Source organism: Ixodes scapularis, unplaced genomic scaffold, assembly GCF_016920785.2.
Source record: "Ixodes scapularis isolate PalLabHiFi unplaced genomic scaffold, ASM1692078v2 PGA_scaffold1__304_contigs__length_218370807, whole genome shotgun sequence".
NCBI classification, from domain to species: Eukaryota; Metazoa; Arthropoda; class Arachnida; order Ixodida; family Ixodidae; genus Ixodes; species Ixodes scapularis.
In genome coordinates this window covers 188,501,691-188,527,789 of record NW_024609846.1, presented here as the reverse complement: position 1 = coordinate 188,527,789, position 26,099 = coordinate 188,501,691, and the positions used below count along the sequence as shown (strand labels likewise).

The following is a 26,099-nucleotide window of genomic DNA, read 5'->3' as shown; positions in this document are numbered from 1 at the left end:
CATTTTCAGCGAAGAGACAGAACGCGTCGATATTATAACCCGTAGTACCGCTTGTCCACACCTGAATAGGAAAAAAAAAATATTTAGTCACTGACAGCTTATGAAAGAAGAAGGGAGCGGTTTCTTATGTTAATCACGCTTCTTGCTCTGTGATTGGTCCGTCGGCGTTCTTATTGGGTATAATGCTGCAATCCCATTGGCTGCGAGGTGATAATGAGATTCATGTGGCTCGTTACTCTTTGTTTTTGTGAGTTTGCTATCCCAGATCAAATCAATTACGTGCAGTAAAAACCGCATGACCCCACAAGTTTTTTTCTTTGAGCGTGATTGGTAGGCCGACGTCGCCATGATGGCGCACTTTTGGCGCTACTTGATTAGCTCCTCTCGGATGCTACACTCTAAAAAAAAGTCTGTGCGTCTACTTTCACGCACAGCACTCCGAGAGCCAATCAGCTCAACTTACGGAGGCAGGTCAGCGAATGACGATGCCGAAACATATGTTTAGACCAAAAAAAGCAGTCTGAGTTGTGACATTAAGCAACGCAAGCGTGACGTTTTGCATTGCTTAATGTCACAACTAAGACTGTTTTTTTGGTCTAAACTTATGTTTCGGCATCGTCATTCGCTGAGCTGTCTCCGTAAGTTGAGGTGATAGGCTCTCCGAGTGTTGTGCGTGAAAGTAGACGCACAGACTTTTTTTGAGTGTAGCATTTGGCTGGCGGCCGGTCTCTTAGTTTAAACGGAATATAAAAACTATAGATATACCTTCGTAAGCATCTCGATCTAGAATCCTACTCTGTTCTCTTTGTTCGGACCTTCATCGTTGGGAGTTTAGCTGCGTGACGTCCAACTCGTTCGTCAGTTCTCACGCAATTACGGAGGAACTCTCTCTTTTTTTGTGTGTGGCAACAAGAAAACGCCTTGAGCGGTTTATACTCGAGTGCAGCGGCTCCGCCATTCGACGTTTCTCCAAAACCTCCTAACCCCCTGAAATCCACGAGTCAGGTGAACGAGAGAGAGTGGTCGATAAACGGAGCTCTGCCGGATCACCTCTCTGCCTTCTTTGTGTGATCTTGGGTTCATTTAGCTTTATAGAAAAAGCCAGGTCTTTTTGTTGTCTGCTCCACTCCTTTTTTACGACTCCTCCCAGTTCGGACCGACCAGCTGTTGCTACGCTTTTGGGATCGGCCAACAGATTTGGAGACTTCGTCAAGACTTGATGGCCTTTCGATGTTTGCCGTCAAGCCTTTGTCAGTTTCTGTATTCTTCTAAGTTTTGTTTTTTATTGTCTATTTTTGGTCCTAGGCTTTGCTAGAGTGACTTTTCGATTGCTCCGAAGTGTTGTTGCCCAGATAGATGAATGTTTAGAGTCATCGACATTGATATTGAAGTCTGATAAAAAGAAAGAAAACGTTTTAAGGTATTTCGTGGGTTATAATCTCACGCTTGAAATTTAATGCTGATTTGTTGGAGTTGTAGCTTATGGCTGACAGACTTCTCCACGTTACATTTAATATGTATGTATTAAATGCAAAAAAAAAAAATAAAAGAAACTCATATAAATTCTTGTCGGTCAACCGCAATCCCAGAGCACACAATGCGCTCCTCGATAACAAAGCAGAGAAACTAAAGTGTTGTTTGTTTGGAGAACGCGAGGTCGGTCTGTGCATGTATGACGACAATGGTCCACGCTGTAGGAAATACAATTAGCCAGTGCAGTACGACTGCTACTCTGGAGTCTTCGGCGTGTACTCATGCATAAGTGATCGCAGCACCGCACGCCGGAACGATTCTCATTAAGATTTAAATGGACAGGGGTGGTGATTGATCTCAAGATGCCTTGGTCCTGTAGCGTGAGTTTTCGCTCCAAGTACAGCAATCTGCGGTGCGAATACGTTCAGGAATTAAGCTCCCAGATACTATTTTTTACGATGCTCAGATGTTTTATTAGGCGAAAATACAACAATTGAACACAAGAAATCTGCACAATACAATCTAAAGGAAACCAAAAAGGGTACATGTAGCAAAAAGCTAAAAATGTTACGTCGCCAAAATAACAAAGCGACTGACCAAGGTGCCTGTAGATTCTTGTTCCTCTGACCGTACCGTTCTGTCGTGTACTGTGACGTCGCGTTATCAATTATATAATTATCTCTTTATAAATTGTTTCGTATTAGCAGTTCTTAGAGTACCACATTTTAACGTAATAACCTAAATCTTTGAATGTTCCCCTGGAAAGGCTTGGAATCCGGATAGAGCTACGGTTTTCTTCTAGTCTCAGTTGCAAGCCTCGTCTCGTATTGTAATCATTTGTTTCCCTGCGTTCAGGGGTATCGAACTGCGTCGAGATTTCTTTTCTTTTGTGGGCTAAGGTATGGACGTAATTTTTTTTTTTTTTGCACATCACGAAACATTAAAGTCGCAAAGTCAGGATACAAAAAATAAATAAAAAAAACATCCCTTTAAAGAAAAAGGTGAATACGCAACGCGCGTTGTTTCTCCACCAGTTCAAGTCAACTCTAAGCACAAGATATCGAAGGCGTTGGTGAGGATCCCCCGAGCGCGGAATGTATTCAGGAAATTGAAAATGCATCTTTACTCGCCTGGCGCTTTTTCGCTTAGCTTCGTTACACTTCACGTCTCTTTCGAGCGTTCGTATTGAAGATCTGGAAGATACGCGCCCGTCTTTATTTTTTTGCTGCACATTGTGACCTAAAGGGGGCGCTGACGGGGGGTGGGGTGGAGCACTTGGTTTTAACGGATCCTGACTTGCTTGGTATGCACGCGGAACTGTGTTGATTTAAGCCATATGTATTTGCCGCGCTGTTTGCCTATCGATGCTTTAAAAGGTTCAGCTTTGGTCGTGGATTGGGAAAGGCTTTCTGGAGCAAGAAAGTTTTTTGAGCGCGCGTGGTTTTGATGTGAGCACAAAAGCGCCTTTTTTTTATCTTACTTTATAGTCTCCTCCTCGCTTTTTTTTTTTTTTTCTTAGCTGGAAGTTTCGTGGTTTCATTTTATCCTTACTAAGAAAGGATCATTTGCTTTTTTTATTTTTATGTGAAATAATGTTTTCATTTAAAGCACGTTGAAATCACAAACGATCCTTGAGGCAAAAAAAAAATAATAATGTGGCCGGAAAGTATTGCAGCTCTGTAGCTTCATTTGGTCGCTGGTTTCTCTAAGCATATCTGATTTTATTAGGCACGTAGGATTCATACGTTTTCAATTTAAGTTCTTGGAATCGCTGGCTGAACTTTGTTTGAAAGAGCAGTAAAAGACATTCGAAGAGCAGTTCAATTTGGTCGAAAAACTTATACCTCCAAGGCATATTGCTTGGCAGACAAATGTGAAATTTTATATGAGTAGTGTGAGCCTAATTTACATTTTTATATCTTACACTGGGAGATTGTGAAAAAAGGCTCAGGCCGAAGGCTGTTTTGGGAAAAATTGATTTTTCTGATGAAATGTGGTCAGTATTGTTAGTTGATTATATGTAAGTGCCAGTCCATACACACACACCAAGGTTGACTTCACATTAGCAATTTCGTATAAAAGAGAGCTTTGGTCCAAGAAACAGAAGCCTTAAAAATGATTGCGCTCCTTTGATCTCCCGGATAAGAGCTCCGGTATGCAAAATGTATTGCCGATATACTATACGCAGATCTGTGCAGTATGGCAGCCTAACATCACTGTGTGAAGTGGTGGCGTCACGTGAAGTTACGTTACGTAACCTGACGTAACGCACTCCCGTAGCGTGGCGTGACATCACTCCATGACTTCGCAGCCCACGGTTACTGACACTGCGACGTCTTGTGATGTTCCTTGGAGTGTGCAGATTGGCCGCTGCTGTTTCTTTAAGGAATCTAAAGAAACGCTGGCTGGAAGAACCAGATATACGAAGGCTTTTTTTACCACCCTTTTACACTAATTAACTGAAATCCTTTTTTTTACAATAATCTCATTTTTGTGTTTTTGTCAAGGAGGCGTTAATCCAGTACCCATTTATATTTTACCTTCCATATATTTTGCTGTTTATGATTATAAGCACAGTTGCCTTAGCGAAAATCTGGGAAGCTTAACCGTCAGTGAACCGCGAAACCAGTCGACAACGACGAATTTCCGCTCCCACCAAAAGTAGGGGAGGAAGGAAAAGTGGGAACTTACCCAGGGTGAGCCTCTCTCCAGTGTCGGGAGGCAGGGTGAACCCGAGGAGGGTCATGGAGGAGACGAGCACGCAGGGGATGATGAGATTGAAGCCGTAGTACAGAGTCCGCCTCCGGATGTGTATCGTGTACGTGATGTCGATGTACTGCTCCGGACAGCAGGCATACTCTTTCTCGTTACGGATACCCGGCACGGCCGCGGCGTCACGCCGAGGGCCCCCAGGGTGCAGTCGCCAGGGGAGGGGAAGAAAGGGAAGAGGCGAAGAGTAGGAAAAAAAAAGGAAGAGAAACGCAATCAGGAACACGAGCCTAGGGGCCCTTCAAAGGGGAGTACAATTGGCAGGATGTTCTCATTGACTCAAGTCGCAGTTCGTTAGTGCCGGAACAGAGTGAGATGAGGGCACCTCTTTGTGCTTATTCTTTATAACTCGGGTTGAGAAATGGTATGTTCCTCTGCAGGTGTTCGGTTAAGTAGGAAATACGTGGCAGTGCCGTCCACCTCTTCCTTTCTGCTCAATAAAAATGCAGAAGCTTTTATCAGGGGGTAATCAACGGTGCTGAACACGGTAATAAGAACAATTTGGGCGAGTAATATTAATTTGGGTGTGATTGTGACTTTGCCATTATGATTTTGTATCCAGCCCTTGGAGGGGGGGGGGGGGGGTGCACAGTCTCGTGAACAAAGTATATAGCTTAAATGCAAAAACGCCTTCCAGTCGCTCACTGTGATAAACCTATTCAGACTTTTAGCCAATGTTGGGAAGTACGTGAAGTACCTTGCACGTAAAGTAATATTTTAATTACTCTTAGAAAAAGAAAAATTGTACTTTTCTTAAAGTCTAACTTCAGAGTATGCACTTGTACTTCAATTTAAGCATGTTTACGGTGCATTTGTTTAGGAAAGCACAACTACCGGCTTCAAAGTACATTCCAAGACTTTTGTATTGTTTTTGAATCACAGACTATGATGCTTCGTGAACAGGTAAGCGCCTTACAAGTTTATTGAGTCCAACTGTTCGTCAACGAGAGCAAAATATCTACACTGTGGCTACTTGATGTTATCTAATATTTGCCATTTCCGAAAATGACTGATGCACCCCCGATTAACCGATGTAGCAATGCATACCCGTTTAAAAACAATGCACAGGAAAATGAACGGGCATCATAAAATAATAGCGGTAACGAGCTTACTGTTTTAAGTATTCATTTAGCGGGAAAAAAATAGGAAGAGAACTAAACACAGATATTACTAAAAGTTCTTGTAGTCTACTTTGAAAACACATTGCATATATAGTACTTTAGCTAAAGTACATCGTGCCCGGTGTACTTACTACATTACTTGATGAACTTTGTACTTTAATTCAAGTACTTTTTAGGTACTTTCCCGAACCTTACTTTTAGCGAAACGTCGGATGCTTATATGGTGCTTAGAGGAGATATTGTTTTAATAGAGTGAGCTGAGATATAGCTATAGATGTCCGTGTTTTGGGACAAATCTGAAAGAAAAACAGGAAAAACACTTTCGCCGGTAACTTATCTGTCAGTTCGAATATACCCAAAACGCTCCGAATTTTGAGGTCAGAAGATTGAAAAACAAAAACAAAATGACGATGTTTTGTAAACACACTTCATAGAGCACCGGGTCACAGGTCCTGAGGTCATGCCACTTAAGTTTTCTTTGAAATCTATAACTATTAGCGAAATTGGTTTGCCTGCTGTCACGTCAAGACAACGGGTCATGGTACCTGGATTTTATTTTTCTATTTTCATTTTAAATATAACAACACAGTAAAATAAACTACTAATTTTAAAGAATCGAAAGTCTAGCGAAAACCAGCTTCGATAAACCCCGAAATTTCACCGAAAAATAAACACCGAAATAACACCCGCCAAATTTCACGACAAACGAACGCCGAAAACACGGAATCCTAAATGTAACCCACTTATCTTCTCCCATCGTCAAATACAATGCAAAAAATATCTGAACGGTTTTTAGTTATACATAGAGATAAAAATAAAATGAAAGAAAGCTTTGTTTCACAACTTGTCTTGAGGTAATTTTTCGAAATATTCTAGTATTTGTTAGACTGATACGTTTTGTAATTTGTCACACTACAGGTAACAAACTATGGGGTGCTGCCACCTTGCGCGAAGTGCTTCTCTTCGCTCGTGTCGTCCTGCTATTTCTCAGGCAAAATTTAGCATGGGGTAAAACTTATAAAGAGTGTCAACATTTGAAGCGCCCAGTGTTCTTCTTTTAATTTTTACAGACGTATTTTGTTAGTGACAGGAGTGCACGAACTTCAGCCGCATCACCGGGGCCTACTTGCTAGAACAGCGTCTGAGCCGAGACTGGGCGGAGAAAGCAATGCAAAAGATGGGTGTGCGCCAGCGTCCTGAGATGCGTTTTGAGTCCCGCTAAGCCCGTCCGCTGGCCTTGGCAGCGCTTTCTTTCCTAAAGTCTCAGCTGAGGCAAGCCGGCACAGGGATCACGAAACATTTTTTTAATCAATGTTTCGGCATTTTCCCACGAATTCTTCCAGTTAAAACATGCTAACTCAATATAGTAATATAAGTTTCCCACCTGTTAGTAAACTTCGCGTAGAACCTTTATTTAGTGACATTACTCACTAGAACCAACCATATTCGCACACTTATTCTAAAAGAAATTCGGTTTGTCCGTTATCTTGTAACGTAATGACCCAGGAGCACAACGTAGCCAGGAGATATGTCGATGTTATAATTCGTCAAATGCGTTGTTAACGAGTGTTACGATCAGATAATCATGTCGCCCTGTCAGATGGCAGATTTTCGCCGTTGATGTGGCTAGTAATGCATGCATTCAAATAAAATCTAATGAGACATTATCAAAGCTGGTGTGCTAAACGGCCTGACGCCCTAAAAGTATTGTCACTGTTATTTTTTGCTACCGCGATACTCGGTACCACAAAATCGGTTAAAAAAAGACCTAGTACAAGAGGAGAGCGCGCCAGAAACATGATTTTCGCTCTAAAATTTCGACAACAACGGCAGGTGATTGGCTCACGACGACTGCATCTAATTGTCCCGCGAACAAATAATGAAAATATGTTGCCGCACAAAATGTCGAAATATGCTTCCCTAATTTTGGGCCTTCCGATGCAAGGCAATCTCAAACGTTCCAAACTGCGGCCACAATTGGCCTAATCTGGTCACAATTACGATTTGGAAAGTAATACGGCGAGCAAGTTCCCCTCCCCCTTGCTCAGAGTTAAGCGGAGAGAAAGTTCATCTGCTTCTTTTGCAGGGGTTGTGGTGACGTCAGAACACCAAGCTCAGATTGGCTCTGATTGAAGGATAGTGGGTAGACCTCAAAGCAAGGTGCCTTGAGGTCTACCCTCTGTCTTTCAATCCGAGGGAATTCAGAGCTCGTCGACGTAGTGACGTCACCACAAACCCTGCAAATAAAGCAGACAAACGTGCGCTCTGCATAGTAATGTCATGGCACCGAGCTTCAATTGGAGAAAATTGGTAGGTCGACAGAAAGGCTTTCTCCTGTGTCCACGCATTGTATCCTCCAATCTGAGCGGAAAAAAAAAGTGTTTTCTCCTTGTGCGGAGAATACAGTGGTGAGTTCCGTCGTCGACTGCTGAGTCACTGACAGTTAAAACAAAAAGCATGAGATAGCGAGTTTTGTGCCTTTTATAATCGTTCCGAATTCAGTAAGCTCGTTAGCTTATAAAAAAGCGCAAACATGACAAGTCCCTCCTTGAGTGTCTTAAGTTTTCAGTGACTACCCTATTGGAAAGACCAGTTTGAAAATTTAACTGGTCATACTGGTATTTAAACTGGTCAAACTGGTATTTGGACTGGTCAGACTGGTCTAACTGGAAATCAAACTGGTGGAACTGGTAGTCAGACTGGTCTAACTGGTAACCATATTGATCTAACTGGTCACCAGATTGCCTTCGAACTGGTCACCAGATTGGCCTGACTGGTCACCATATTGACCTAACTGGTCACCACACTGGCTGAACTGGCAACCAGATTGACCAAACTGGTCACCAGATTGGCCAAACTGGTCACCAGATTGGCCAAACTGGTCCTCAGACTGGCCGAACTGGTCCAACTGGTAACCAGATTGACCAAACTGGTCACCAGACTGGCCAAACTGGTCCAACTGGTAACCAGATTGGCCTAACTGGTTACCAGATTAACCCCTCTTTTTCGCTTTATTTGTAGGGGTGTGCGAATTGGATAGCGCAGAGGCATTCGTAACCTTCACTGTGCAAAATAAAGTCGCAACAAAACGTTCTGTTAACAGTGTTGAAGCTATTTATTTGTCATATATGTTCTAACATCTCGCGATTGTCACAGGGCGACATGGTACTACAAACAATAAATTTATTTGCAACTGAATTCATGGCATATTAATGCCCACACGAAAGGTCAGCTTTATTTATTTAGCTAGAGAACACTTCATCAATCCAAAAAAAGTAAGAGCCAACATACTTCGATATTCTTAAAGGTTTTCTTTAAATATTTTCTTCTCAAAAATAGGTTAAACCAGTTTAAATTCTACAAAACTTGAGATAAAAACGTTAATAACTGCTGCACCATACTTTATGTGGGTGATGGGACAAGTTTACTCGAATATAACGCGCCCTCGATTGTAACGTGCACCCATTTCTCGAGGTCCAAAAAATGAAAAAAACGCCATGACTTCAATTGTTCCCACTTGAACTTTATAATTTTCCCGCTTTTTACCACGGCCTTTATCCACCCTGGCCTGCACCGAGAAGCCGCTTCCAGGCTCCAGCGCAAGTGCCCGAGGCAGAGGCAGGGAGCCTCTATTGTGATGTTGGAGAAGCGCGGGAAAATGTGGCAGTATGAGTCAGGCCCCTGGAATGCGCCGGTGCCCTGGGTGCCTTGCATGGGGAGAGGTGCTCACGTGCCAGGACAGGGGGGGCGCGGGCCAATCAGCGCGGCCCTCGCGCCCGCTCGAAGCGCCAGTCGGCGTCAACGACAGCTCCGGCAACCAAACAAAAAAAAAAAACGGATCTGGCGCGACGGTTGGGCGCACGTTGGGCCGGTTGGATCTTTGTTGTTTGGGGCCGCTGTTCTGCTTGGAGAGGTTACAAGTTGTCTTCAAGCTGTGTTTGTATAAGATAGTTAGCAGGAGCCTTGAGTGCTGCCTCTGCCGATGGTTCCTGTGGCTGGCGACGTCCTCCACCTGAGTTCCACTCGCTCGCGGGCGAAATGGCTGCGTCCGAGAACGGCGTGTTTGGAATTCGCTCCGTCCTCATTGCGGCGCTTGCAATGGCTGCCTCTGCCTCCGCGCCAGCGAGCCATGGTAAGCAGGCTCGACCATTTGGATTCATTTTCATAATTAGATGCATGTGAAACTGAACGTTTCAGCTACCCAATTTGGAACAGCTATGCTAGTAATACAACCGCCAGTGTGTATGCAGCTTCAGAGATATTCTACCATAGTGGTTGCGAGTTGCGTAGCGGACGACAGACTGGGGAGGCAGGAAGGGGGTAACAACAGGGTCTTTTCGCTCCTGGGCGTTGCTTTGCGTAAAGGCTGAACCGCATCTAAGCGATTAAGCGAACGACGGTGACAGTGACGAGAATCAGCAACGAGCGACGGAGATTTCCCACGGTCGGTCGTCGCGTCGCTCGGTTTTTGGATTTCTAGAAATCGTCGCTCATGCCTTGGTCGCTTGCTGCCGTCGCTTTCATGCGGTTCGTCTCGTCGCGCGAGTGACCGAGCGACAGCGAAGCGGATCGTCGTCGCTTCTCTTGTCGCTCGCCAAATCGCTTACATGCGGTTTATACTTAATTGCCGCTAGACTGGCACCACATGTACGGTTGGCGCACGCTTCCATATTCCCTCTCATACTGTTTATGATAGTGCATATTTTTTATTCGTGGCATTAGTTATACATACCGTTTTAGAACAGACGGGTGCGAATAAATCTGCCATGGCTCTAATTTCTTATGTTTATTCTTCCTTCAGATGCCTTGAGGTACTATGTTATCCACCACCGGGACCCCGACACTCCAGAAGATATGAAAAATTTCGCCGACCGGCTGGGACTATAATGAATAATACCATGACAATTTTTTTTTAATTGTAAATATGTTTTTGTGGTCTGAAGTATGTGTATTTTTTGTGAAAAAAAAGTGAATTTTGTCCGTTTACGACCTGTGTTGTCGATATTACCAGTTTAACTGGTTTAACTGCTTGGAGCGAACCAGTATACGCAGTGGTACAGTATTACCAGTATACACATTTTCACAGTCAGACCTGTATGCACAGTTTCACAGTAAGACAAGTATGCACAGTTTGTTTGTCCAGTTCAACCAATTTAACCAGTGGCAATAAGCCACTGGTTACCAGTTCAACCACCATGACCAGTTCAACCAGTATGACCAGTTCAACCACCATGACCAGTGTGACCAGTTCAACCAGTATCAAACTGGTCAAACTGGAGCAATATCCAAGTTTGAACCTGGTACCAGTTTGAACTGGCTACCAGTTTAAACTGGTCTTTCCAATAGGGTATAGTTGCATAAATGGCTTCAGTGTCTTTCTTGCGGCTTTCAGAAACCCGTCGTTTTTTGTTTTTTTTTTCTTTTTTTTACTGACCAGAACTTTACTTTTTTAGGGAGGGGAGTTGAAGATAGTTCAAGGGGTACATTGTTATTGTCAACTAACAAGTAACATATGCGCTGCGACGAGGGAGAGAAAAACCTCGGCCAAAGTGTCAGTGTTTCATTGAATGAAAAAGATTGTCTTTCCAGGTTGTACTTCGTCGTCGCCCACGTGATCCCTCCTTCTCATCTTTCAGCGGCGCAATTTCTTTGGCGTGCGGACAGATACCTAGCATTTTTGTACTGCCATTGTCCTGCGCAGAGGGACACGTCTTAATTGACCTTCTCGATTATTCATCAAATCTGAAACAGGAGGCTCTTAAGCAAACCTTCAAAAATTTAAAAAGGAAGAAAGAAAACTTAATATCCATTTTGATTGCTTGAATCCTCTGAATTGACTTAAGCTTTTCTACTTGCCACGAGTGGCGAATCATGACTGCAAAAAACGATTTCGCAACCTCAATACCAAGAATGCATAAATATCGTACAAATAAAAAAAAAAAGCGATGGGAAAGAGCTGATTGGATGAGTTTTAGAATTCGCGAAATTAGAAAATAAAGAACTCTCCTAAAAAAAAAAAACATTAGGCGCCTATATGAAAGTAAGCGGGTCAATACCGGTAACAGTTTAGCCATACCGGTCGCCAGTTCGTCAAAGGGGTCGCCCGTGTGGTTCAAAGGGGTTATGAGCCATAACGTTTACCTATTTGGACAAACTGGTCACTCCTTTGGCAAACGGGTCACTCGTCTGGGAAAATGGGCGAATCGTTCGGGCGAAGTTGTCGCACGTTTGCTCAAACCGGTGACCATGCATGTTGCACAGACGGGTGACCGGTGACCGGCAAACTGTACCGGTTTTATCAAACGGCTCTCCGGAGCCCGTTTGATATTGAACGTACAGATTGGCGGCATGGGCACGCCTGTTTCAGCCGTGGCAACCAATGTGTCTGGAAGGCTGAGAGCGCCGGTTTATCAATTTCAGAACGTCCGCGTAAGTAATTATATTTATATTAATTGCGCTGATGTTCGCTTAGACTGCAACTAAAACTAACACCTTTTTTACGTAAACGCGCGACATTGGTGAGCCGATATTTTTGACAGAACTTTAAAACTTTGTCGATCTTTGTTGCCTCAGTTTACTTATTCAGCTCAAATTTCTCCCGCAGAAGACGCGACTGCGTGAAAGAATGTACTTCTAGACTCCGTTTCACTTCAATTCAAGATGCAGCGAAGGTAGCGCGCGAACACGTTGCTGCAAGAACATCGAGCATTGCGAAAGCACGCCCCCCGTTGCAGCAGTCAAGCTACGAGCTCGCGCTGAGTATTTTCTTCGCTCGGGCGCAAACCGAGCTTCTGGCCGGCGCAATTTCCAGCGTTCGAGCGTTCTGAAATGCGCGCGCATGCTTTCCGAGGCTACAAAGATGTGTTACTGGAACGCCTGGGGAGAGTGTACGAGGCTGTCCCGTTGTCCTGCATCTTCACCGCGCCCCTTCCCTCTTCTCTTGTCACCTCTGTCGCGTGACCCGCAGCAGCGCGCGAGCTACACGCTGATAAGCATCGAGATCCAGAAGGGCGCGCCTGGCCGCCGTTTTTTTCATTGTCTGCTTGTTGTCAGTTGCAGTTCGAACTTCGCTCGTCCTACCTGCTTCGATCTGTCGCCTAACCCTGCGGTCTTATTAGGATGTCTCTCGACAACGCATTCGATGTGCACCAAACCTATCGGTGTTTGAAAAGTCCTACACGTATATCGGCAACAAGTGATTCTTCGAAGAAGTCAGGAATTCTTGCGGTTTGGTTGGGTTCGGCAAATGACAGCTTGTGCGCTGCATCGTGTTGAAACTTCCAAGGAGCCGTTTCCTCTCGTTTTTGTGTTTGTGTGGTCAGCCTGCTTTGACCGTGTCGACATATAGCACGGATTGCATCCTTCAAGTTCGCTATTATATTGTAAGTGCACTGCAATCGACTTGTTTGCAATGATTGACAGTTCTTCTACGCGTACTCTTCCAGATTATCTTTAGAATTATGCAGCGTCTATTCTCGCGCTATATAAATGCATACCCAAATGACGTACTAATTTCGTGATCTATCATATAATGAAGATGACACGCTGGAAACGTCCATTCTTTTTACATATAGATGTGCACGTGCCATGCTTCCGAATAAATGCCTTTATTATTTACATACAGATGTACGCGCAAACAAAATTTTGAAAACTATTTAGTAATACGAGACCCAAAGGCAAGGTGGCCTGATATGCACTTCCCATAAATAAAGCATGACATTCGGGTAAATTATGATGTGGACAAAGAGACAAAATGCAGGAAAACATGCTCAAAGCAGAATATCGATGGCGATCCTGCCCAAGTATATATTGATCGGATTATGTATATATATATATATACCCATCTTAGCAAACCAAGGTATTAGTTTTTTTATGGCGATCATGGTAATTATGTGCTGAAACTTTTCAGTTACTAAATTATAAGCAGTGTTGTGCTGTCTAACGGGAGCTGTTCGAAATTCAAACTTCAAAGTCATCAATTACGCTTTTTGTTCCTCATTGAGTGATTGTGAATTTCTAGTTCCGGTGCGCACTTGAACGAGATATGAACTTAAAAGGGCCGCAAAAACAGTGATAAATAATTGCCGTGTAGTCCTGTGCGAATAAACATTTTCTTACGAATTCAGAAGGGCGCATTAGCGATCAATCTTCAGACGGCTGGTCACAGCATGCATGGAAAGAAACTCCGACGAGATAGTTCACACGCTCAAGGAAACTATCAAATCCAGTTTTTAAGTCTAACCCTGCGACCAGGCCATGCATAATTTCTGAGGAGTACATATGTAATATTTTATTTCTGCTCTGATTGTGCAGAAAATTTTCTGAGAAAACGCGTAAGTGGACAACACTTTACTTCATCTCATAATTGATCGATTTGCAAACTAGAGAGACCAATAAACATGAGAAAAGGCCTAAATATGGTTGCTTTTTTGATATTGCCCTGTTTAGTCGGTATTGCACTTGGGTTAAATTGGGTGGCTGCTTTCATGACCTCTAAGCCATTTTTATGCAGCTCATTCTGTTTTTTTGTGATGCTTGCTAAAAGGCCAGACACAGTTTGGAACCGTTTTAGACAAATATTTTATTTGTTATACTCACCTTTTGGCGACGCTTTTTCAAAGCTAACCACAGGTATAGCTCCACGTATTTTGTTATTATTTTAACGTGAACTCTGGCTAAAAATGACCCACTACATGCCTACTTTACTTCGAATTTTAAAGATATCCTACTTCTGTCACCTACAAAAAAAAAAAACGCCTCGCAAATAAAAAAAGAGAAAAAAAAGATGTAGTGTTTATACTGGTAATCGGAGTCAGACTCTGGGCACGTAAAAGTTTGGATTCAGTCTGAGAGCACAGTAAGCTCATCTTTCGAAAAGAAATCGTTACCGCCACTTTGTAATTAAAGGAGCAGCACAAATATTTTTAGATTTTGCCTTTTTTTTTTAGGAAGCCTTATAGTATCATTGTAAAATAAAGAAGTGCAGTCTTTTAAAGATCGGACATATATCAAACGGTAATTCCTTTTCGGTCACGAGAATTCTTACTTTTGCGATACAAATATTTGAAGTTTACTTTAATTTTTTAACGTGACTATTTTTTTTTGTTGAGCCATCATGATGCAGTTGCCTCCTTAATAAAATATTTGTGTCATTGGAAGCTGAATCATCGTAAATACTCAGCTCCTCTAAAAACATTTATGTCTACAAATTAAATATAAAAGTTCTCTTGCCGCGGTCCAGAGTAACCTGTCATAAACTGAATATAAACATCTTTTATTTCTCACTTCAGTATTTTATACATCCTTTTTAACGGATGATGTCTGAACTCCAGACGGGCTGGTGTAAACAAATCAAATGTTTAATCCTCACCGTTCGCAGTTTTCTCAATTTTGCACCGACGAAAATCCGCGGTCCTCCTCCGCCGCGAAAAGAGCATCGATGCAGCGAATCTTTTTTCTTGCACTCGAAACTGCACGACCCCTTTCTTACGCAAAAAAAATAAAAAATACTCACAGCAATAAGTGTTAGGAAAAACAAGTCTAGAAGAAAAGTGAAAACCCTGTAATCTTGGAGTAAGAGAAAACTATGGGTGAACTGGGAAGCACAGATTGGATTTCTAGCGGACCCACAGCTGTATTTTTATGTGCATCGATGAATACCACACGCTGAGCTGGGGGGCAAATAAAGGAGCACCTATACAATTGTTGGATAGGAAACTAGGAACAGTTCAAACGACCTGCGGCCCTTTTATTCGGCCTTCACCGCATCTGCAGCCTTTTTGCTATCACAAGCTCGGTGTGTGCTCTTCTATCTTCGCGCCTCGGAGCGCATTCCTGGTACGGCAGGATTTGGCCCCTGTCCTGGTTAAAATCTTGCATATTGAAATGAACAAAGAGGAAAGACGCGGATTTCGTTCAGCCTTTGATAAGCCACTCGAATGTTAACGTTTTGTAGTGAGATTGTCGCGAACTCCAACGTTATCTCTACTTCCTATCATTATCTGTGGAATTGTTGCCTACCAACCGAAAACATTTGTGCTTAAAAAAAGTCAGATTGGTAATGTTTGCACGCGTGTGTCAGCCCCAATTTTGTAAAAAAGAAAAAAATCTGAATACGGGAGTTTGTAGGGGTACGTTTTTGTATGTCCTCATTCGTGCTTCTGTGTGCGCGCTTGTTTTCGTGAAGTTTTGTTGGAGTCCTATTTTACGCAATCGCGTGTTTGTGCGTAACTTTTTAAACAATAAAATGCGCCAGAATTGTATATCTGCATATGTTTGCTTAAGATAGAAGACTAATATTTTTTTCCTAAATGTAGTAACGTGCCTAAACAGAATGCTACTTTTTACATTCTGTTCAAAATAAGATTGCATTACACTCAACCTACCTATCTAGATGTGATCTCAGTGTATGAATTGATGTGTGCGTTAAATAAAACTTCACATGATCCGGGCTATCCTAAAAACAAAAATTATTTGCTCTTTATCAACATGACCTGCCCGCGTTTTACGAGAACTTTTATTGATTATAGGAAAAGGTAATGGCGTGATTTAAGAAAAACAATACCATCAGACTTACAGAGGTTTGCTTATTTAAATTAAGAATCCCTTCAAGAGGCAGGGTTTCTTGCTCTTCAATTATATATTTGGAGCATTTGTTAGTTTAATGTCTGACTTTGTATATGTTAAAAAATTACTTTAACATGTTCCATAAATTCTCCTAAAATGCGTTAACGTAACGTTACTCCCACAGTTCAGACACACCGCACTTAGCCTAACAATATGTTGATGGTATCTGATAGCACCATTGTGATACAGGTTTTCCTTGTTCCAATAGTTCAGCTATTAACTGAATCGCTGCCTCTTTTAAGCTATACCTTCTTGTATACAATCGTGAAGCTCTCTATCTTCAAACAGAATATAATCAAAGCAGACTTTTAGCCCCAAAAATGTTATATCGGTTGTTTGATGTAAATTTGTGGCCAAGGCATATTAAACTTTACTGTAGTAGAATAGAAGGTAGCTGTCTGAGTTGTTTGTTTGTTTCATACGTTTTCAAAGGCAAATATTGTTTCCAATGTGAAAATATACTTGTTTTTTTAATATAATATTTATTGGCAATGCCTCTGCTAGATTAGTATTAAGCACTTGTGAAATTAAATTAGTAATTACTCTGAAAATACTAGGTGTGGTATGCTACGAGCATTATTATGGGACGCTAATATTCAAAACCATACTTTATCAATAGGATAATCATAGGTGTTCTTTTCAAACAGCGGTATAAATTAACCACCCAATGTAAAACTCTGAATTTTAAATCATTATTTAATATTCATTTATCTTATAGTCACATAGTCTGGAGAGCTACAACTTGTATAAGCATACATAAATTGCTTTTCTGGCAAGAATGGCCATTAGCGGCGCAGAAAATTAGCCACGTTACTCGCACACTGAACCATTCTAACATATAATTACAATAATAAAAATTGGAAAAAAAAACTTTTATTATAAAGTGGCTACAACGTATGCGGAATGTCTTGACATTACAAATTATGAGCTGCAAAAATCAGCAAAATTTACTTTAATTAAAATATTGCATACGGGGTGCGAAGCGCTGGGTTTTGGAGAGTGGTATGTCCTTGAACAAGCTACGGCCTACAGATGCTTCAACACGCACTACCCACTTTATTAAACGATTTGGGTGAGCAAGGCGTTCCCATTGAATTTGCTAACTGAATATTGTGCAAATGTTTTTCCCTCTGACTCTGTATTATTTTTGCCTATATTTGTTAATTCCTGTTTAAATATCTTGTTTGTTACGTTTTCTGCCTACCAAGCTGACAAGTGAAGAAGGTAATGACCTATCGAGCTGCATTATTTCAGCGTTTTCCCTTGTCGCCTCCCCCCGCCTTCTTTCTGCGCTTAGTGTGAAATAACTTGAATTGAATTGTTTATGTGTACGCTGTAAAAAATTGAGGCTTATGCCGCAGTCTTCATTCAGCTAAGGGAAAATTCTAAAGCTTCAGACTTCTTGTAGACTATTTCGTGGAGAAACCAACATAGGTTAAATACCCGTGTTTTTAAGAGTAAAATGCCCGTAATAACGGCTAGCCGCTCCTAAGAGCTGTTTCAGTTTTAAATGGGAGATGTAATACAATTTGTATTTTCAGTAAATATCGCTTAAAAATATTCCTAAACTTTCACACATAAAAAAAACACGCATTGAAAGTAATCTACACGCAATACAATTCCCAGAAAAATCTACCGAAAGACAAACAATGTTCGCACTCTTAATTTGTAGCCATAAGAATCTGCCACGTGATCAGGAGCCTATTATATGAAACCAATGTTCAGCATAGCCACGCGCTGAGGATGGAAAAGCAGAAGGCACGTATCGAGTTCCAGAGGTTCCTGAGATAGCAGGGATTGAACACGATCCACCAATATCGGAATGCGTATCGAGACGTTGATTGGCACAAGCCCAAATGGAGTGCTCGCACAGTGTTCCTGTCCCGTCTATTAGCCGCATTTGAATATCGTCACTATGAGATAATTTCCGTGACTGTGTGAACACTGTAGGCCATGTGACGTCATGTTTCGCAAGGGAGAGAACGAAAAACAAAAAAAAAAGTCTTCTTGAAATTTCACCGCGAGAACTAGATTTTTGGTCACAGGCGTTGCCTACTAGTACTTACAACCACTAGAGCAACTTTGGTTGCTCTGGTGGTTGTAAGCGTGAGTAAAGCGCGAAACATTATAATCCAATATTTTTGCGTGGCCCATTTATGGTTTACAAGTACTGTATTAAAAAATGAGGTATATAATTACAGTACATCCCCGCTTTTATATTTCGATGTTATAAATACAAACCCATCAATACTGCATGTCTAGATTAGTATATCACCATGTACGCATAGTCACATTTATTTTTTCGTGAACAATTGTTATTGAGGTATTTTATATACCGATCAATTCTCGTCTTAAAATAGGTTGTTTTTATTCTAGGTTCGACAATAATAAAAATATAGTAATATGTTCTGCGATGCAAGCTCAGCGCTTGCCTCCCGACAAGCATTTTCGAAGGAAAAATGCGTAGATGGTTTCAGCAAAATAATTTGGAGCTGGTTCCTACTCATTCGTTAAAAATAAATAAAAAGGAGATACTATATGTCTGAATATATAAATATATCTGCGTAATACCCACTTGAAATGCTTTCCTATTGAGAGAAAAAAAATTTCCCTTTGTGCGTGTTGCGTATAGTGGTGAATTGGGCCTAAAAGAATTTAAAAAATTTGCATGGCAGTCCGAAAAAGTAAAAAAGTATAAAATATTTAATTAGTTTCAGCCCGTAAAGTATATGATCCAAATACTTTTTTTTTCTTGAGGGGGGGGGGGGGGGGGGTGGGGTGGGGGCTTTGCTTGGCTTAGTCGAAAAAGTTTTTTTATATCGCTCTGCAACAGTGATGAGCCCACACAACATCATAAGCAAGTAAATACAACCACCATATCAACCTGCTTCGACGGTTTCTCATTACTGCGGCCTAGTCATCCGAAACATTTTGTCTAAAAGCAAATACGTTTTTCGAGCGCAAACATTTGAAACCTGTAGCAATATGAAAAAAAAAAAGAAAAAAAAACTTTGAATGCATTGTGAATATCCATAACAATGTGATTGACGACCAAATTCTCCCTTAAATCTGAAATCATCTCGGGAATGTTTATAAATGCGCCGCCAAGATTTCATTCATGTGTAATAAGAATTCGGTGTTTGTGGATAAAAAAAAAAAGAGGCAATGATAGGAGATACGACGCAATTTGCAAGGGGGATCAAAACGTGGATAGGGCGTATAGCATCTCTGAATAACGTCTTTTCCTTGATCGTCGCTCTTCATGGTGGTCTTTGTAATACTAGAGCAAATTGATTTATTTTTTTATTATAAGCAGATATAATCTTGGCTCGGAGAAGGGCAGGTTGACGCATTGCGCATAAAAAATGCCAGAACCCTCAATAACCATGTTCACTCAATACTAAAAATAATGTAAAAGACAAATTGCAACGTCTACATTACTGCAGAAATAAATTACGCATCGCTGAACGCTCACTTTACGCCCGAATGTAGCGCAAGCGGTTCGAATAGGTGCCAAAGTGTCAGAAAGAACTGTCATCTTGTTAAGAAATTATGAAACATTTTTTTGTATTTTTCAATTAAGAAATGGCGGCCGCCAGAGCCCTCGAACACATTGACCTAAATTGCCTCCAGTTACAAAAAACGGACGAAAACTGACCCACTTTTCTCATTGAAATTTTCAGAAAATCACTTCTAACTGCTTATTGAAATAACGGTCTGTCATAAAATTTTTGGCATCTGGACCAGACCTTTAACGCAACATATGGGCGGAAAATTAGCGTTTGGCAATGCGTGGTTCATTTTTACGGAGAAAAAATCTGTGTACTTTTGTTTTCAGCCACCCTGTACATTCATCTTGGTTTTGCACCTCGCATTGCAAGTGGAGGGCCAATAGATACCATAGTCACCGAAAGCATAAGAACTGCTAGGCTTGTTGAGCCCCGAGAATCATAATTATTATCTCTTTGCGTTTAATGAGATTGCTTGCCTAATTAACTGATAAGAGCGTCAAAAGATGAATATGCGTGAACATAAAAAGCCACGCCTCGCGTCTCTCAAGTTGTCATGACTATGCCTTCACCTGCCTACCGCATTACTTGCTCAGAAAACAATATTATGGAGATTAAACACCACGTTTTTAATGCTCCTCTATGTACTGAAATAGCTCCGCGCTGCATCATACCAGGTGCGATGTTAGTTTTTGAGTTAACCTTATGCCTTTTGTTTTTTTTTTCTTTCCAACTATATTTATGTATCAAATGTAGTTGTGCAGTCTAAGTTTGGTATTTCAGCGTATGAGAAATTCTTTTAATTTTAGACGGAAGTTTGTAAACGATACAGCGGATAATATTTTTCTAACACAGCGACAAAAACAACAACTATGTTTATGTAAGTCGCGGATACGCAGCGATATTTTAGGATTCTTGAAATATTTTTTTATGAAAACATTGCACTTTCACATTTCTGGTTGCCGACATCTAAAAGCCTAATGAAAAAAAAATACATGCCGATATTGCGTCTCTCAGTGGTAAAAAAAAGCCCGAGAACCTTGTGCTCAGTAGCAAGTGTATGCGCAAGCAAAAACAGTACAAAATGGTTCGCTTTTTCTTATTGTTAAGTCACGGTGTTTGAAAAGTGAAGTCGAAGTTCCTTTTAGACTAGATTTTCAAGCTTTTTCTTTAAATATAAAACAGCGCTATGTTGACGACTTGAATTCCATGAACATGCGTAGGCATCTACCCAAGTAGCACAACACGCCGGGTTGGGGATGGGGCGGTATTGGCCTGCCGGGATACCGATACCGGCCAGTACCGGAAACGCCCCAAGGGGCGACATTGGCCGGGCCCAATGCCGGAATCCGGCCGGTACCGGGAACTTATTGGGAAACCGGGATGCCGGGAATACGGGATGTTCCCAGTGAGCTCCCGACACAGATCCCCGGCATGGAACCGGTGGTACGGTAGGAAACCATCAGTGTGCCAGCGTGTTTCCGGGTCAGAGCCAGTCCAAATGCGGATTAGTCCCAGCGTAAAAACAGATCAGTGCCAGCGTAATTGCGGGTCATTGCCTGCGAAATTGCGGATCAGCACCAGCGTATGCGTCATTCAGTGTACCCAGCAGAATGCTATTTGTGTCAGGCTTTAAAGCCCAGGAATGACATTTTACTGCATTTTTGAACAGCTAAATTCTCAGTAGATCAAATTGACTTAAATGTGGAAATGCTAAATTTCTCAGTCCAAACTATTTTATTGGTTTTCATATCTTTTATGGTGCTGACCGTTCTTAACATGTTTTTCGTACTTGAACTGAAAAAAGCCGGTTTAGTATTTGTGCAATTTTAAGAAACAAATCTGGTGAACAATTGACTTTCTCCATGTATACAGTATACTCATGGCAATTATTGTATACTCGTTGAGACGACATGTCCCATTCATCTGTCGCCCAGATGCATATTGTGGGTAGTACAAGAAGGGAACATACAAAATTTTTGTTACCGTGACATTCTTTATTGTGACTCGTGCATCCATAGCAGCTAGCTCCTCAGCCAGTGTCCCTCATCATCAAAGGCGGTTGGAACCACCAGTGGAGTGTCCGTCTTTTTAACTCCATTGCCCTTGCCCGCCTCCCTGCCTGTCAGCCACTTCTGCACCGCGTCCACGCTGCACGAGTGCGACTTTGTGTAGCACCTGTAAAGAGAATTGTCAGATCACACAGATTAGTTGAGGGATTGGGGGAGCCAATATCTTGCATATTAGCTACACACAAGGTGCTGTTCACACACTGCAGTTTGTGAGCGTTTACTTTGTGTAAATATGGGTCCCTCACCTAGCCTGCAATTCAAAGGTGACAGAAAGAGAGCACCACAGAGGTGGAGATTGTGGGTTTGGCTACCACGCTAAGGTGCAGATTCTATGGAGGCATATGGCTATTTCACGCAACATCCTATTAATCTGAAATGGGGGGCGAGACGGGGCGGGGGGCAAGAAGGGGTGGGGTGCAGAGATGAGTGGTTAAAAAAAGAGCAAAACTTCGCCAACTGACACTCTATAGACCAAGGCCTCTAAATGGTCGTCATTAGATTTTCAACCTGGAAACTAACAGGATAACAAGACAAGAGCAACAAAAACCTTTTTTCACAGTTCCTTCAAGACGCTGCTTTTCAGTATGAAGGTTCCGAGAATGGTAACACAGGAGATATTCATAATAAAAAATGCAAATCAAATTTAAAAAAACAGGAATTGACGACTTAAATTTTGCATATTGCAAGACTTAACAAGAAACTGAAGCTGTTCTGTATTCGAGGAAGAACACCAAAATCGTCTTGATATGGCATCCAGGATCACAAATATCGAGTTCATTTTTTCAATCTGGTGCACGGAGGCTGCAGAAATTAATTTCTAAAGTACAGCTGAAGCCCCTCCTTCCCGGGGCGTGACGTCATGCTGGGAGTTTTCGGAATTTCTGCTCTCGCTCATCTTCAGCTCCTGTCAAACCTATGCACGTGAACTCTTGTATTTGTAAAAAGGTCAGAAATAGACGCCACAACTGGCATCAGTGTGGAAAAATACAACTGGCAAGCTTGCAATTGCACGCGCCGCCCACACGAGCGACACGTGCTTGGCGCCCCAAAGATCCTAGTACGACGTCACGACTGCTCTGAGGTTTTTCGTGTTTTCTCGCGTCTAGTTACACCTTCGGGGAAAACGAAAGCGATATTCAGATTCACAGGACAAAAATACGCTAGAAGTCACCTATAGCTCGTTTTTTTGTCAAAAAGTGTTTCAGTTTCCCTTTAATTGTCAACATATTTCAAAGATTGTGCTTGTCTTTTGAGCTCCAATAGAGGTACCATCAATTCAATAGCTAGTAAAGAATATGCATTACCGATGACCACCTTACACATCATGGCGTCCTTGAACCTTGACTTTCCTTGGTAGCCCAGAAGGGCCGGAGAACTCCTCCTGGACTTGCTTTGAGAACAGGCGTCCCACCATCTCTCGTACCACCTTCTTCAGGTTCTTGCTGTCTGCTAGAGAGACGAGCTGCTCCTCCTAGAAAGACAAAATGTGTTCTCAATATGTCAATAAAGTTATTTATATGCAGATACAATGGTATGAACATGTCTCAAGTAAGAGAATGTGAATGCCCAGGTAAATGCAGCAAGCCACATTATGCATGCATCAAAATGTTACAATATTTACTAGAGAGAGAATAAAAAATATTAGAATATATGGCATCTCTACCTGTCTTAGACGAAACCAGAAAGATTAAAATATTCCCCTCCATACTCCACTAAATCTCATTAGTCAGTCAAATTCGTTGCAACGTTCAAATTGTGCATACGTTTTGATGGATCCTCTTTGCCCATCAGCATCCACTCAGTAATTTTAATAATGTATGTGGTTCTCAAAACAGTGCATTCAAGACCCTGCACATCTTGACTTTGTTAAAGCTTAGTCTAGCTGCCGGCTAGTCACCCTACAAATTTATCACCTATTTTACGACTTTACGAAGACTGGAATTGAAAAAGGCATAAAAAGGCAGGAATTGACCAAAACCGTCATCATAGTTGCAAAAAATGGCAACAGCAGCACAGTATGAGTAGCTACCTTTCCATATTTTTGTTTAGTGCTCACTCAGTTGTGGCCCTGTAGGCCAATGAACCAACTTACTCAGCTCAAGCTCGCCTCGTGTAATAATCGCTTGTGCGACTACCGTATGCTATGCCTGGAGACACAGCTACGCATGCACTCACACCCCCTGAATAAAGTGGCGGATGCAATGACAGTTACTCTGTCACCTTGGAAAATTTGATTTCCTCTCATAGGGTGACCTTCGGTTAGGACTGGTTAACATCTCATTTTGGAAATGCACTACTAATGTAAAAGATGGAATTAATTCAGATTTATCTGGCAACCCCTTACAAATTTGTTTGGGCATACGCATATGGTGGGCACGCTGAAAAGCGATTTTAGACCAGGCTAAAAGTTATTTTCAAGCATGTACCTATACTTCTGTAGCAGATGCCGAAAGCACTAATGAATTTATTGCCCGAAATATTTAGATCTCTTGATTATAGCCTCAAGTGAGAACAGGAACAAAACCAAAAGAAGCCCAATATATACTACAGCATCTCAATCCTTCTGTCAAGCAAGCATTAAACACAAAAAGCACGCAGGCAGGTTTGTGCGTGCTCCGCACACATACTCACGGCGAGAGTTGTTGGAGGTGCGGAATTTAACTTCTAAGGATAAAGCGGGCAGAAGTGTCGTAGCAAATCAGCATGATTTATGATTATTTGCAGGCTGACATATTGTAAGCACCCAAAGGCAAATATGTTGGGCGATTTTACTTCCCCCGTTGTGAAATGTTTTACTTTAAAATATTTCAAGAAGCGGCAGTTGAAAAAGACGTAAAATGCCGTTCAATGAGGATGCACATGAAGGCCTCTTGTCTACACGACCTTCGGGTGGAAAGAACTCTTCAAAAATGTAATGATGCACAAATATTTAATTTTTGGTGGCCACCGTCCATCATTTCTCCCTTCAGTAGCCTCTATGAAACGCAGTTTAACAATTGCAAAAAGTTTACGCAGGCTACTAAAGCTAACTTGCAAAACGTGCAACTGGCGTTGCGTCAGCTTGACACAATTCTATCGCACGGTTCAGTTTAAGGGTACCCCTTACAATAAATAGCCTTCCACTGTGCATTGGCTGTGCATGCACTCTGCTGTTATAAATAACAGAAGGCCCGTAATGAAAGTAGGGCAACTTACTCATTTTTAATTTGCCACCGACCGTGCTTAAAACATAGTTTGGGTGGACATCCATTACGGTAAAAGGCTTCAGTCCACATTCCAACCCCATTTGCATAAATCTTCAGATAACCCAAGTTAAACCACAAAGTAAGAATCGCAGCCTTATGCCCGTCGATATTGTGAAAAAGAGGACACATAAATACCGGCAGTGTCCTGTTGGTGAAGTTTTTCAGCTGCGCTTCTGCAGCACTAAGCTGTTCCATGTTGCGGAGAGGCATCAGGAACAGCTCGGGTGGTTCAGGCCTGGCCAGTTCCTGGGGCGTCGCCTGTTCCCCGGGCCTCGCCTGCTCTCCCTGGTGCTTGAAAGACACCACGTGCCCGAGCACCTGCCCAACAGACTTGCAGTTCCCTGTTCTGCTGCTGTAGGTGCCCATTCTGGATGTGCAGGTCTATAACGGCCTAAGCAGCTGAGCGCCGAAGGCTGCAAAATAACCAAAGTTTAAGAAAGCATTATCCATTTTGCTGATCAACATTATGCACTGATGATGCGAAGAAACTTTTTCAGAAACTTGGGTTTCGGGAAGTTTCAGAAGAACGCTTGAACCTTCAGGTGTTTCGGATGGTTTGGGTAGCTTTGGAGCGGTTGCCAGACACAGCGAGTGTTTCAAATTTTTGTAAAAATTTAAGAGACATTATTATTTGTATGCAATATTTATAAATTTAATAAAAAAAAATGTGTTCATCAAATAAACTTTCTGAAAAGGAGACATAGCCCCAATTTTCAGAACTTCACAGTTTTGGCTTGTACGGTCAAAATGAATGCTTCCACAAGGTTTTATGATGTTTTTTGACAATCAAAGGAAATAACAATACTGATTCGTCGGCGACGCACGCAAGAGGCGCTGCGCTTGGCTGCGATAAGCACCAGTTTAAAAATCTGATATATATAGTCCGTGCCTATTAGGCCTAGCTTGGTGCCTGTACCCTTGTTGGAACTGCCATTTTCTGGGCTTTCAGGACGGCCTTTTTTTTTAACTATCAACCGTCTAAGAATGGGAGAGAATCCCGTTAAGAACACTTGCCCTGGTATAGAAAACGAAATTGGCTGCAAGCGGCTGCTCTGTGGTCACATGATACCTCGCACCTAGGCATATGACGCTTTAGAATGAATTGGCACTTCCAAGTAAAGCACAGGTCATCAATTGCACCCCTTGTTAAATAGCAGAAGTTCCCAATGCAACTTTTTTTTCTATCGTTTCACTTGCAGCATACAGCGTGTAACAGATGATCCACCTTTCTTCGGTTCTGGTAGCAGACGACGCAACGGCGTCTTGTTTCCCGCAGCAAATGAC

The 26,099-nt window shown here is 42.0% G+C and overlaps 1 protein-coding gene across 1 annotated transcript in view; it reads right to left on the bottom strand.

Annotated features, from left to right (window-relative positions):
• Positions 1–26,099, bottom strand: part of LOC120840960 (neuronal acetylcholine receptor subunit alpha-7-like) — a 122,631-nt gene that overhangs the window by 15,844 nt on the left and 80,688 nt on the right. Inside the window, exon 6 of the mRNA XM_040211770.1 lies at positions 4,165–4,360. Coding sequence (XP_040067704.1) covers positions 4,165–4,360 — 196 coding nt within the window. The remainder of the gene's footprint in view (positions 1–4,164; positions 4,361–26,099) is intronic.